The sequence below is a fragment of the Euprymna scolopes genome, chromosome 14 (assembly GCF_053919585.1).
Source record: "Euprymna scolopes isolate OS-2025 chromosome 14, ASM5391958v1, whole genome shotgun sequence".
Classification (NCBI taxonomy): Eukaryota; Metazoa; Mollusca; class Cephalopoda; order Sepiida; family Sepiolidae; genus Euprymna; species Euprymna scolopes.
This window is the reverse complement of record NC_136495.1, coordinates 51,827,339-51,843,233: the sequence shown is the minus strand read 5'-3', so window position 1 is coordinate 51,843,233 and position 15,895 is coordinate 51,827,339. Positions and strand designations below refer to the sequence as shown.

Below are 15,895 nucleotides of genomic sequence, written 5' to 3'. Positions count from 1 at the left end.
TATATACATACCTACACATACACACACACACATTCTTTCGATTGTGTTAAAATCAAAAAAATATTAACACAAAAAAGTCATAAGGAAAATCGAAAAATTAAAGTTATATATATAAACACACACACAATCAAAAATAAATTCAGAAATAGATTTACCTTATCTTTTTTCTTTCTTTTCTCTTTTGGATTCTTTGTTTCCGTGGTTTCATTGTTGTCAATTGGTTTAGGGCTGTTGGAGGATTCATTGTGTAATTCCGGCATAAGAGAAATACTGGAGGGATCATTTACAGTAGCCTCTATTTGACCACTGGAGGACAGGGTGCTTTCGCAGCCAGATGCAATCGTCTCGACACATTGTGCCGGACGTGCAAGGATCTGAGGTGGTTTAGATATCACAGCAAAACTATTGGCCATCACATGACTACCAACATCATCCGGTATAGACAACATTGTTCCGTTACTTCCTACACTTGTCGAATTGATTTTTAATTCGGATGATGGTAAGAGGGAGGTTGGGTTTGAAACCTCATCATCAGGGTCAATTTCCATGTCGTCTGATACCGCAGAAGTTGTAGGCCTACTAAGTGAGTCTGCCAGCTTCATCACATCCATCAAGTCATCCTCGACGGAGTGAGATTTTTTTAACGAACTTGTATTATTCAATTTTGGGCTTTTGGATCGACCCATAGAAATGCTTGAAAGATCCGTGGTAGCAGATGGTTGTAGATGGAGCTCTGTGCCGGGTGGAGGTGGTTCCCCTGGGTAGATACTCAGTTCACATACAAAATCTTTTAATTTGGAATTTGATGAGCTTTCTGAAAATAGAATATTTTAAACAAAATCGTTACTTAAAAAAATATTAAAAATTGTTCAAACACATGCAAAAGAATAAAGATAAGACAGAAAAATTTGCTGTTAAATTGCTGCAAGTAGCCAAACATAGGATAAAAAATGTCTGACAAAACTATAAAGGAAAAAAAATTAAAAAGATTGGACTCATGGCATAGTGGATAAAGTACTTGGTGAATTTCAGTTGTAAGTTAAATTCTTCTGGAGATCAAAGGTTCAATCCTCAATGGAGGTGACCCTCAAAATGTAACTGCAAAAAAAAAAAGTTTTGGTAGGTAAATATGAAGAGTCGAAGCTGGAAATTAAAGTGTGAAAAAAAACGTGCGACGTTAACCACGAAATAGTAACGGAAACATGTTTGAATTTATTTAAGTATTAAGAATTGGCAGGTGCCCGTACTTAATGACTTAATGAGGTAAACTTTGACTGCAGGGCAGCATTTTATTTACTGTGGGGCAACATTTTTAATTTTTTTTTGTTTCCTCAAGATGTTCTGGGGGAAACCAGTTCCCCATAAACAGGGGATTGTCCAAAGTGAATAGCAATTGTCTGATATAAGGAGAAACTCCACATTGATCAAAGCTGATTGCTTTTGGACGTTTCCGGCGATCATGACCGAAACAATGCTGCCAGAATTAGTTTCGCTTTTATTATATAAAAAAGGCGAATCTACACACAGCGATCGAAAAATGTTGGATATTTAGCTTTTGAGAGTCGGGCAAATTAAATACACACGCGACCCCTGTTCGTAACTTGTAGATATTATGATTTCAGCGTGATATAAAAAGTTGTAAGAATGAGCAACGGCCTCGAGAAGCCGCCGGAAAAAATCCCTTTGCGGACATACAGAAAAATGCACACACTAACACACACACACATTTTCACTTTTATATATATAGATTTCTGAATTAATTCATTAATATATATATATATATATATATATATATAATTACAGACTATATATATATATAATTACAGACTATATATATATATATATATATATATATATATATATATTACAGCCTATATATATATATAATTACAGACTATATATATATATATATAGCCGTGTTATATATCATTTTAAAGTGTGTTTTTCGCTCTATCAAATCATGTTATTCGTTACCATTCTCAATCTCTTCATTCATTTTTTTGCAAACTTTTCGACAGCATGGACAAAATTTAAATCCACACGATTTTCTTGTTCCAGTTCAAACTAGGCCAAAAAGCTGCTGAGACAGCTTGGGATATCAATGATGTATTTGGCCCAAACGTGTGGCACAACAGTGGTTCAAGAAATTTTGCAATGGTGATGAGAGCCTCGAAGATGAAGACGGTTGCAGCCAGCTGACTGCAGTTGATAAAGAACATTTGAAAGCCTTAATTGAAGCCGGTCCTCGCAAAATCACACAAGAAGTTGTGGTTGAACTCAAGGTCAACCACTCAACAGTCGTTTGTCATTTAAAGCAAATAGGGAAGTCAAAAAAGTTGGATAAATCGGTGCCACATAAATTGAACGCTAATAAAAAAATATTTTTTGACGTGTCTTCTACGTTCCTTCTGCACAACTAAAACAACCCATTTCTTGAGCGGATTATGACGTGATGAGAAGTGGATTCTCTATGACAACCGGAGACGTTTGGCACAGTAGTTGAATGTCAGAGAAGCTCCACAACACTTCCCGAAGCCGAAAGTACACAAAAAAAAAAAAAAAAAAAAAAAAAAAAGTTATGGTGATGTTTGTGATCTGCGACCGGTCTCATCCATCACAGCTTCTTGAATCCAGGCAAAACGATTACAGCAGAGAAATATTGCCGACAAATAGATGAAATGCACCAGAAGCTCCAAAGTATGTGCCCAAGATTGGTCAATATGAAGGGACCAATTCTCCTTCATGACAACGCTCACCCGCATGTTGCTCGACTAACGCTGCAGAAGCTGAATGAATTGGGCTACGAAACTGCCTCATCCACCATATTCACCGGACTATTCGCCCACCGATTATCACTTTCTCAAGCATCTCAACAACTTCCTGCGCAAAAAATGCTTCAAAAGCCGAGACGATGTCGAATCGGCCATCAATGACTTCATCACTTCCAGAAATCCGAATTTCTTTGCTAATGGGATAAATAAACTTGTTTCTCGTTGTCAAAAATGTGTCGATTTTAATAGTTCTTATTTTGATTAATAAAACTTATTATGAAAGGAATTATGATCTTTTGAATTTGAACATAAAAAAAAACATCATTTTTGCACCAACCTAATAGTTAATATAACCGTATGACTACTACTTATATATATGAGATTTACACATTTTTTTATTTACAATTAATCGCGCTTTTACTATTTATGCAAACTCAATTAGATATAAAAGGCACGGCACCTGTTGTTGCCTATTCACTATTCTCCTAAACTGGGAACAAAGTAACGGTCTTATATAAGCTAAAATGCTCAAACATTCTCTACCGAGGTAGTCAAAGCCAACAAAAACAAAATAAAACAAAAGCATTGTTGAATTAAAAAAATAAATAAAAATACAGAACCCAAGATGCCACCTCCTACCACTCAACACTTCCCCTTAAGTACCCGGCATAAACCAGTTAGGACAACTAATTCTTCCCTCTTCCTCGATATAAACTCGAGACCGCAGTCAAACTTTTCCAAAGCTAAGTTATGCCATTTTCTATCTATAATTTTGAAATCCACCTGTCTTGATATCGCGAAAACTTATGTATTGCAGACATTATTTTCTTTCCATTTATTTATTTTTTTCAGGTTTGACTAAATTTCTGAACATCTTTCTTTCGCTCTTTTTTTCTGTTGTTGTTTTCTCCAAATTATATCTGCACTATTAACTAAACACTGAAAAATACTTTTTCTCAGCAGTATGCATTATTTCTTAACCAGTCTAAACTTAGTATCTAAGCCAAATTGTTCTACTCTTAACCAGCTTTTAAACAGGTTCTTCCAAACTAAATTAATACAAAAAAAAAAAAAAAAAAAAAAAAAAAAAAAAAAAAAAAAAAAAAAAAAACACCTGGCCTCACAAATTGAAAGTTTCATTACGGTATCTTATAAAGGTAAAGTTTGAATGCTTAAATCATTCTCTATGGAAGTTAGATAAAGCCAAAAAAAAAAAAAAAAAAAAAAAGAAAAATACCCACGCATAATTATGTGAGGGAAGATTATTTTCAAATATTCTCCTAAACTGGGAACGGAGTAACGGACTTATATTAAGTAGATATTAATAAGTCCTTACATATTTTTTTTTTTAAACGGAGAGTAGATAATACACTGTGGTTGTGTTATCGGCAGCTCCAGTAACTCTCGCTTCTCATTTTTTGTCCCTCAGTCCTCATTTCCAATGAGTGATTTTTCTGACAAAGGGTGAAGAAAAAGCTGCTTTCCAGGTCAATAATACTTCGTGAACAGTAGTCTGAGATGTCGGAAATTTTTCTGTTTCTATGTCTATCCTTGTGGCCACATCACCAGTAAGGGTGCTGGAGGTAAGCGTTTCATCTGGGCTGAGGTTACCCGCCTGATAGTCAGGGACCCGAACCTTGGTTCACCACTAAGAAGGCTGTCCTATCAGCAGGTGTAAAGTACTGGGGCTGCTGTATTGCCATTTGGTGAATGAATTCTCGACCATACAGTAGTTTCTGGTGGGGCCTCTCGATGCCATACTAGTGGGTAATTGTTACGACTTTACCTTATGTGCTACAAAAAAAAAAAAAAATTTCTTGTCTTTTTCTCTCTTACTTTCCCTGTGTCCTGCTCCAACCAAGTCTATCGACCTGCTCCACAAATCCCAAAACCTCAACATGATAAATCTCACAAAAAAAAAAAAAAAAAAAAAAAAACACGAATAAACCTAGAACCCCATCCTCCAACGTAGACCTCTACTACCATGTCTCCTTCTCCAACATCAGGGGTCTACGTTACAACCTGCCAGAGTTTGAAACCCAATTACAGGAGACGAAACCAGACTTACTCTTTCTAAGCGAAACTGGCATAGGGCCGACCACTTCCCTAGATGAGTTCATAATAAGAGGATACTTTAACTTAACATCAAAATCTGACCCCCAAGATCGCTATGGACATGGAATATGCACCTACATTAAAGATGGCTTCCCATGTGGTAGAGACATCTCCAGAGAAGACCCTAATTTACCTTATATGTGCTTCCGGGTTGCACTTGCTTACACCACCGCATTTATATTTGCCCTCTATCGCCCCAAAACAGTGGGGTTACTGTTCTTAAGAGCATATCTGAGAAAATTGACCACATCCTGTCTGCTCATAGTTCGGCTAACATTCACATTTGCGGTGACTTCAATGTCCATAATGTGGAATGGCTGACCCACTCAAATAAGACAGATGATGAGGGGAGGTTCTGTCATGATTTTGCCATTGCCTATGACCTCACTCAGATTGTTCATGAACCCACACGTGTGCCTGATACTACTGGTCAGTATGCAAGCCTTCTAGACCTTTTTCTCACAATTTCCCCTGAGCTATGTTCATGTTCCGTTCTATCTCTCCTGGGATCCTCCAATCACACAGTTGTATCAGTTAAAATAAAAATGAAATACAATAAGTCTTCAGATGTACCTCTCCACCGTACTGTATATCGATATTCTATGGCTGACTGGGATAGCTTCCGTACATTCATATCTGATCTACCTCTGCATTCCATGTTTAAAAAGGATGTATCCTCTATATTATCAGACCTGACCGAATGGTTAATTGTAGGCATAGACCGATTCATATCATCAAAAAAATTTCAACAAAAACCTAACAGCCAGCCATGGTTCTCCCCCAGAATGTGCTGCTGCCATTGTGCACAGAAATCACTTTTTCCATAGCTACCAATGTAATAGATGTACTGAGACTAAAGCTGCCTTCAGGACTGCCAGCAACAACTGTAAAAGAGTAATAAAAAATGCAAGAGAGCTATATGCTCAGTCTGTTAAATCCAAAGTAGCTGAGCAGCGGTTTGGTTCCCACCAGTTTTGGCAAATAACAAACAGGATCCTGAACAGATGCGTGCGTTCTATTCCAACCATCATCAATGGACTTGAGGTCATCTCATCAGCATCAGATAAGGCCAAACTATTTGCCAAGAACTTTGCAGCTCACTGTACCCTCTGCGACGAAGGTCATCAACTCCCCATATTTCCTCCTATAACAGACAACATACTATCCAACATATAAATATCTGTGCACGAGGTCGCCAAACTAATCAAGAACCTTGATTCCAGTAAAGCAACTGGCCCAGACGGCATTCCAATTATAGTGTTGAAAAAGCTTCGACCAGAACTTGCCCCCATACTTACAAAACTGTTTAAGCGTTGCCTTAAAGAGAAGTGCTTTCCAACACCCTGGAAAATCTCGTCAGTATGCCCTGTATTTAAGAACTCAGGTGATAAGTCATCTCCCTCTCAGTACAGACCAATAAGTGTCTTGTGTGTCATGAGTAAGTTACTGGAATCCATATTAAATAAAGAAGTAGTCAACCACCTCAGCAGAAATAACCTCCTTAGTGACATGCAATATGGTTTGCGTTCTTCTAGATCTACAGCTAACAGTCATATCCCATAGGATTAGTGAATCTCTTGACAAAGGCTTCCTTTCTAGGGTAATTGCTCTTGACATATCAAAGGCCTTCGATAAGGTTTGGCATAAGGGCCTACTTCACAAGATTTTCAATTACGGTATAATTGGAAATGTTTTCTCAATCATTAAATCATTTTTCTCTGATAGGCTCATAAGAGTAGAGGTTGATGGGCAGCAATCAGAGGCCCACAGTATTAATGCTGGAGTCCCCCAGGGGTCCATCCTGGGCCCAACTCTCTTCCTGATCTACATTAACGATCTCTCAAAACACATACTTAAATCACTCGTTGATATCTATGCTGATGACACGACCATCTATGGCAACACATCAAAGGCCGTAAATGACAAAGCTCTCTCTGATTCCCTCTCCTCTGATCTTGAGTGCGTGGTTCAGTGGGGGAAGACGTGGCTGGTTACTTTTAATGCATCTAAAACTAAGCTCCTAACTTTACATCATCAACGCTCTGTTCCTCATCTAGCATCAATTGAAATGGATGGCTCTCGACTTGGGGAGGCTTCATGTTTTGACAAGCTTCTGGGTTTGACCTTTACTCCTGATCTGAAATGGAACACATATCAAGTCTGTTGCCCGGGCCGCTGGGAAAATGGTGGGATCCTTCTACCACTCCAGAAGATATCTGCAATTCTCTATCTCTATAAAAGCCAAGTACATCCAAAGATGGAGTACTGCTGCCACATCTGGGCTGGAGCTTAAAAAAAACAGCCTATCCTGCCTTGACAAAGTACAAAATAGACTTTGTGGCTTGGTGGGGGTTGCTCTCTTCTCTTTCCCACAGAAGAGACGTTGCGAGCCTGTCTTTGTTTTATCATTATTTCCATGGCAAGTGCTCGTCCAATCTCTCATCTCCCCTCGCCAATCTTTCACGATAAACACCCGTCTAGCTAAAACCACTGTCAGTAATTTCCCCCACACTTTATCTCTGCCTAAATCAAAACATTAGATTCCATGAACATAGCTTTTTTCTGAGAAGTGCACGCACGTGGAACTCTCTTCCGTTTGCCTGTTTCCCACCTGACTACAACTTGGATGTCTTCAAGTCCAACATAAACAAATTCCTGATTAATTGCCCCCTTAAGTAAGACACTTCATCAAATCTCCAATACCAACTATTACTACAATATTATCCCATTGATTATTGTACAGAAAATAACCCTTATCCCCAAATGGCTTCCGGGTCTTGATAAGTGGTGATCCCCATGCAAAAAAAAAAAAAAAAAAAAAAAAATTCAAGCAACTTTGGCTAATTATTTGAGCAATCGGATTTCTATCCCCCTTCATATGATCTGGATTTGTCAGCGCAAAGTATTATAACTATTTCTTGTTGGCATCACTGAAAAAAAGTTGTGTTTTTTTAGATATGGATCTAAGATATTTGCCAAAAAAAAACAAAACTTTCGGCTGAAAGTTGTGACTAAACCCATTTTGTTGCTTATTTCATAATACTGCAAGACACACTTAAGATACTTTGCGTTGATGGACCAAGATCGGCTGAAAGATGACAAAAATCCAAGTTTGCTTGAATAACAGGTCAAAGTTACTTGAATAACGAATCAACAGCAGCAAGTGCCTTGTCATGTATAAATAGTAAAAGTCATAATCGTTTATTGAAAAAAAAAAAAAAAACTAGTGTAAGGTATCTAGAATAAGAACTCTTATTTACAAAAAATAATCTAATGACAAAATTACTCGATTGAAATGCATTTGTAAACAAGTCAGCCATTTTTATCTTTCATTAATGAATAAATTTCTTTTAAGTAAATTACTTGGTGACATTTTGAAATTTTAAAGGAATTTGGAAACCTTTAAACTGTCTTTAAAATTTATAGCCAATCGTTAAATAAACATTGAAAACGTTCATTTATTTTTTACATTGAATCATTTTTATAAATAGTATAAAACAAAATTATCTTAACAGCAATTAGTTATAGTTTTATAACAATTTGGTTCAATTCATAATTTAATGATGACCAAATGATACCATAATAAACCTTAATAATCAAATTTAACTTTCAACAACCCTTATCCTCAAGTTGCCTCCGGGTCTTGATAAGTAGTGACACCTATGTAAAAAAAAAAAAAATGTACAAAAAAATAAATAAAAACGGAATGATACAGCTAATATTATAGAGATAATGAACACATAGTTTGATGTCATGAGAAATGTGTCTTGCTATTATCCAAGTTTGAAAGCAAAAAATGCCAAAGAATTTCTTCTCACCTGAATGTGATTTGCTTCGAGACGAATCTTTATTCCTGGAACTTTTGGAAGATTTGCTTTCCTGAAAGGCAAAACGTTTTGTTTTAGCAATTGCAACGAGTATGAATTACAAGTTTTATTTCCATTCTTCAAGCGATACTTGTAGATAAGAGTTGGTTAAAAAAAAAAACTCATCTATGGTAGCAATTTAGAGTTACACAAGCTCTATCCCCATCACCACAATGTTGCATCCCTGTGCTTGTTTTATAAGTACATCAACAGAATGTGCTCAAACAAACTTGCTGCACTTTAACCTTCCCTCCTTAACATAAATGCCCCCAACAAACCTGACTTGCAACAAGATCCCATTTTCTCACTGTAGAGGTCCCTAGATATAAAAAGTTTTTCTACTCTAATAGCTTCTTTCCTCAGACAGCTTACTATTAGAATTTCCTCCCTTCTCTCCTTTTCTCACTATACCAACATGCAGAAATTTAATACTGGACACTAATAATGGTAGCCTTTTATATCTCAGTGGCAATATGCCTTGTTTGGGGTGAATAAACAGAAATAAATAATACACAAGCATCTAAATCAGGGATCTCCAAACTACAGCTCGTCAAAGTCTTCAATCTGGCCCATGGAGCGCTTATGAAAAATATGAAAATATTCAGGAAAATTTTAAAAAGTGAAAATGATATGGTGTTTTTTTCTTTTTTGTCCAGAAAATGATTAAACGAATGAGAACCAGTTTCACTAGAAAGCAAAGCTAATGAGCCAAACCGTATAAAACATGTAGAGGTCATTTTTTTTTCTATTTTGGCCCATGTAGCTCTAAAAAGTCAGCAATATGGCTTCCTATTTGTAAAACTTTGGAGACCTTTGACCTAAATAAATGTTATTCAGATCAAAGGAGATAATCAATGGATTCTTATAGCAAACTTCAAAAAATCAAATATTGAATTTCATAATTTTTGGATAAATCCATTACTGTGACATAACAATTCAATAGATACCGTTAGTTTTACTTGAAATTCAATATTTCATTTTTCGAATTTCACTACAATAACTGAGCCTTGATAAGTGGTGTCCCTTAAAAAAAAAAAAAAAAAAAAAAAAAACACCTACCTTTCTACTTCTTTTGTCCTTTCGCCCTTCAGACTTGGAAGATGAATGACTTTCCTTTTTCGAAGACCTTTCCGATCGTTCGGATCCCTTGCTCACTTTTTGGTGTTCCTTCTCCTCTGTCACCACCACCGACGTCACTTGTGTCTTTGCTGCTTCTGATGAGGGTGACGAAGACGGAGGGGATGGGGGAGGTGGCGGTGGTGGTAGTAGCAAGGGCAGGGCCAGTGAGCCGGCCATCGCCCCAAGAGTGTCCGGCAGTTCTGCCCCTTCTCCCTTAGATTGCGGATCAGGATATTCCCACTGCGAGTGGCCAGTAGTGTTATTGGTATAAAAATAACGCTTGCATGTTCTACCGAGGGGAGTTGAGTAGGCAGAGGGTCCAAAGAGAAATAGAAAAGAAAAGGGAAAAGGATGAATTTCCATTTTCAACAAGATTTCTTGGAAAAAAAAAAAAACAGAAAAAAATTTTTTATGGAAAACGCATTTCTTTTGCATTTTGAAATGTTGCAGAATCATGAAAAAAAAACGTCATAGACATTCACATAAACAATTGTGTATAGATTTTTCAATTTTCAGATTGAAAATATTCAAGTTTATCCCACTGCATATTACGCAGCGAGATAAGTTATAATTCGGGTCTTATTTCATACATGCACAAAAATAAATATTATTTTGAGTTGAGGTTTTAAAACTAATCATTGCTAACAATTTATTTTCTTTTATCATCATTTGGATTTATTAACTAACAAATAATAAAAAAAAACTAAAACAAGTGAAGCTGTAATGCCAATAGCTGTATGATCACTTTGGATGCATAAAAACAATTCCTTAAGCTGATCTCAATTTGTTGATTTTTTTTAGAATCGCTTTTTCACATTTTTTATTTATTTATTTTTTTTTTTAACTAAAACGATTTTCAGCATTTGTATTTTATGTAATCAATTTTGGGGGAAGATTTAAAAAATATTCACCAGCTAAAATCAAATTAATGGTTAGTTTGGGATCAAAAGGTTTCAATATTTGAGAGGATAAAAAAAAAATATTCACAAGCTGAAGTTAATTAGTTATACAAAGAAAAAATTCTAACGTGTTTCAAACAAAAAAACTGAAGTATTCAATACTTAAAAATAAATTTTTCATTAATTTTAATAGATTTTTCATGTAGTTAATGAAAAATATCAGTTTTTATCAAGATTTATGACTGAAATTGTGAGATTTTTGAAGCAAGATCTTGTGCAAATAAGGTTTTACTTTACAAGAAAATAATCTATTTATTTATTGTGGACTATTATCCTCATCTTTATTAGTTGTCGTTTCACGTTTCGGCCAACTATTCCTCTAGCCTTCGTCAGGTGGTAATCACAATGGGATAGGAACTCCGAATCTCCTAACTGCATTCTCAGCAATTATTGTCATCCATAGTTGTTGTCGTCTCACCATAATTTGGCCAAGTAAGCCTCTGGTTGACTTTGGGTAGAATTGAAATCACTATCTTCATTGCTAGGAATGCAGTTAGGACATTCGGAGTTCCTATCCCATCACGGTTACCACCTGACGAAGGCCAGAGGAATAGTTGGCCGAAACGTTATGAAACAACAACTAATAAAGATGAGGATAATAGTCCGCAATAAATAAATTAACAAACAATACTAATCTCAATAATGAATTCCAATAAAATATATATATATATATATATATATATATATATATATATATATAAAGAAAATCTTCAAAACTAAATGCACAATTTTCTTTTCAAGATTGGAAGTTAGATTTTGCCATCAATTTCTTATTATTATGCAAATAAAAATTTTCATCAATAAAGTGGTATTCATTTTTTTCATGTTTTCGTAGGTCACTGTTTATCAAGGTGGAAAGGCTACTTAAAGAGAAGAGTTCATGATATTCATTTTTAAATAAAGGTGACAAATGAACCTGTTCTATAAGATGTGTATCATTTGATGAAAACTTAATTTAATTGTCCCCCTCAAAAAACTACATAAAACAATTGAAGATTGTTTTAATTCATAAAAATGTGAAGAAACGATTTTTTAAAGGAAAATTTATATCAGTTTTAGAAATAGTTTTTTCCAAGTGATCAAATAGTTACTTTTCTTCATATATCTCACTCATTTAGGTGTATCAGATTAGTCGAGGTTTTAAAAACTATTTAATGCTAACAAAAATGTGATTTCTTTTGTTTAAGAAAAAGACTTGGAAATAATTTTGGATGAGTGGAACACTCATAAAAATTCCATGGTGCCTTCTCGATCAACCTGTATAATTCACAGTTAATAATAACATTCACTTTTGAAATAATGAATATCAGGGTCACTACTATTAAGAAAATAATTACATTACTTTTGTAAGAATAATTGCCATCTTTAGCTAAATAATCTTTAAATCAATAAAACTGATATGTCTCTTACCCTAAAAATAATTGCCTGTTAACTATTTTTCCAATCAATAAAACGAATGTCACTTTTTGAAGTATGTTTACTTAAAATTGTTCGTTTTTAGTTGAAAGGACAATTTGATTTTAGAACGATTCATTTTAAAATGGGTAAAAATCGAAATATTTTACTTTACCAATGTTAGATTAATTACTAATTCTTATTTTGCTTATAGAATCACACTTATTTTATTTATGAAAGGTAATAACGGATGTACAAACATGGAATGCCTCATCATTATGTAGATAATAACTCGTGAGATTTCTGCAAATTGTCCAAATTTTATGAATCATAATATTAGATGATACTTGTATTTTCATGATAAAATGAAATTATTTTTAGTTTTATTTTCAATACAGTTATATTTAACATTAAAAAAAAAAAAATTCAGTTGATAAAAACAAAAGTTGTGTAATGCAATTGTGGATGTTGGATATTTTTGACAAATACATTTCTTAGCTAAAACTTTTGTATTTGAATTAGATAATTTTTATCAATAAATTTCTTAGCTAATTAGTTAATATTTGATCAATAAATTTCTTAGCTAATTAGTTAATATTTAATCAATAAATTTCTTAGCTAAAACTTGTAATTAGTAATTTTTTTACCAATAAATTTCTTAGCTAAAAGTTTTGTAATTTAATTAGTAAAAAATTAGTTATGTTTCAGAATTTGTTTTAAAAGCACTTTTGTACTTAAATTATTCAGATTACTGTTCTTATCTTCAATGTTATTTTCACAACATTTTGGCCGATGTAATAATATATTAACGAACAAAACAAGAGTATTCAAGAGTCTAAAGAGTAAAAGAGATGCAATGATATAGAGCCATAACTTATATTTTTCAAAATAAACTATGTGTACATAAATATTTTGTAAAAACATTTTAAATAAAATCGGTTTTCATTAAAAAAAAACAAAAAAAAACAGAAAAGGCAAAAATCTGTAAATGTTCAAAGAAAAGTACTATTTGCAAAAGATCCTTAAGATGTGTCAAGAGTTATACTATTTGAAATACAAGTGTGGCACATATCTAAAACATTTTTAATCGTCGCATTTAGTGATAAAAATGCCATTTCAAATTTAAACCTAACAGATTCTCTTGGAAGTAACACTGCTCCCACCCCAAACAAAAACAAGATATTTTTTATTTTTGTTCACAAGACCAAATCGAATGCAGTTAATGAAGACAAGAATGATCAGCACTATTTATCTCTAGTCATCTTTCATGGGAGGTGACAGTGATGAAATGGATAACAGCAAGCACTGACAACCTGGGTATACCAAGTTACCAGTTAGTTCCATAGCTTCACTTTCAACTAAGTACTTGATTTTAGAAATAATTTGTGAAACCAATACCAACAACAGTATCAAACAGCTCCAAAATATTATACCATACCAATTCATATAACTTTATTACGATTTTTTTTTTAATTAATTTTTATATAGTAAAAATTTTTCTTTTTAAATTATGCTGTTCCTTCTAGCTCATATTTCAATATTAATCTATATATAAAAAAGATTACATTTAAAAATTTAAATTCAATGATTTAAAAAAAATTTTTAAATTTTGAAAAAAAAAAAAAAAAACATTCATGGTTATATTTCATAATTTTAATTTACAAAAATAAAATTGTAAAATTAAGCTCTCCTTTAAATCTTATTCAAAAATTAAATTAAAATGTATAAAATTTCTTTTTGTATTTTTATAACAAATTTACGTAATAGTTTGTAAATAAAGTAGTTTCTCGATTGAAATAAAAGAAAATTTAAAAATTACAATAAAAGCATTTATTTTACAAGTGAAACAAAAACAAAAAAAAAATTAGTGTTAAAACCTGTAGAAAAAAAAGAAAAATTTATTAGTTACAACAAATCTTAAAACTAATAAATCAACAAAATATTTTATAATATTAAAAAAAATATAAATTTTAATTACATAGCATAGCTTTGACAGCTATAAAACTTAAAAAAATAAATAAGTTGTAATATTTTCTAGTTTAATTAGTTTTATATGACAATATTTAATAGATCATATAGTTTTACTTCTATTGTTTTTTTTTTCTTTAATCTACATAAATTAGTGAAAATAGGACCCTGAACAATGCAGGGTAGCTATGCTAGTATTATTATAAACACTTATCTATTAAGTAGAAAGTGTCTTCAGCTTTTATAGTCCAATGTTCTCTCAACTTAAGTTTCATTAATTTAATTTTTTGTATTTTATTTTATTTTTTTGCTGAATGATATACAACTGAACATTAACATTGAACATTAACATAGTCTCTAAATGAGCAACTTAATCATTTGTTTAGGAATCTAGAAAATGAGGATCACTGTTATTTGCATTCAGATTATGTCGACTGCTGTTCTCATCTTGAATGGTATTATCACGTTTCAGCCCATCTGATAACAAGCTTCTTTACATGTATCTTGTCAAACTCGTGAATGTGTACTAAATAAAACTTCAGTTCTAAGTGACACTCTTCTGGGGGTTGAAGGTTCAATCCCCAGTGTAAGAGATACTAAGAAAACAACTGAAAATTTCCTATACCCAGTCATGGATGACAGAACAAGAGTATGCTACCCACATGGGTTAAATAAAGGGCCTCCTTCGAAATTCTGTGCAGATTCCAGAGTTCAACAAGATATACCTGAAAAGGTCGGAGATTAAAATGGGCAAAACGTTGTGAGAATAACACTGAAGATGAGAACATTAGTTTGAATAATCAAAATAGTATAAATTATCAATCCTCATCTAAAATATTTGAAAACATAATACTATTCTCATATTGACTGTTATTTTCACAATACTTCGGTCAATAAAATATCTGAATTTCTTCAGGTACATTGATTCAAACTTTAGAGTCTTACAGAATTTTAAACTTAATTTTTTCTTGAATTCATTGGGTTAGATTCTTCTCATTCCATCAGCTATGACAGAAAAATGCTAACTAAAGAATAACAATAATTAACACTCGATCTTCAATAAAAGAAAAAAAATATTAAAACAGTTACAAATTCAATTAAATGCTAAATCCAGTAAACATAAGTAAAACAAGATTTGTTTTGCTCTCAAAAAACCCTTTCTGAATGTGTTTTTAAGTGGTGACAGCAAACAATGAAAATAAACAGAAATAAAAATCAATATCAATTCAGAAAAAATCTTATGTAAGAAAATGATATTTTCATGAATATCCATACAGATATCATGTATATACAAAATATATTCAGAACAATATTTCCCCTGAATATTTTGAGTATTGTCAAACAAAAAAATTTTTTTTTAATGTTACCAAAGATCATTTTATTACAGTTAGTGAATTTTAGAAATCAAAGTATTGGATTTTGAAGTATTCAGAAAATTAATGCTGGTGTTACACTAATAATTTTAAAAAGAATACAAAACTTTTTTTTTTTTTTTAAATAATCTATTTTATTACAAAATATTTGCAATTCCATGATTATTGGTATTCTTAAAAATGTTTAAATCAGAATTATATTGTTTCTATGGAAAATAACTGACATACATTTGTAGCGATATTGGATTTTGGGTGCATAAAAATGATATTAAGAATGGTATTTTCTATAAGGATAAATAAAAAAAATGGAAAATACATTAGAAGTTTAA

The 15,895-nt window shown here is 32.9% G+C and overlaps 1 protein-coding gene across 2 annotated transcripts in view; it reads right to left on the bottom strand.

Moving 5' to 3' along the window:
* Nucleotides 1–15,895, bottom strand: part of LOC145293004 (uncharacterized) — a 78,799-nt gene that overhangs the window by 4,848 nt on the left and 58,056 nt on the right. For both annotated transcript variants that reach the window (XM_080139260.1, XM_080139259.1), the window contains exons 14-16: nucleotides 9,812–10,160; nucleotides 8,705–8,765; nucleotides 156–814 (exon numbers count right to left, since the gene is read on the bottom strand). In XM_080139260.1, the coding sequence (XP_079995386.1) occupies nucleotides 156–814; nucleotides 8,705–8,765; nucleotides 9,812–10,160 (1,069 nt within the window). The remainder of the gene's footprint in view (nucleotides 1–155; nucleotides 815–8,704; nucleotides 8,766–9,811; nucleotides 10,161–15,895) is intronic.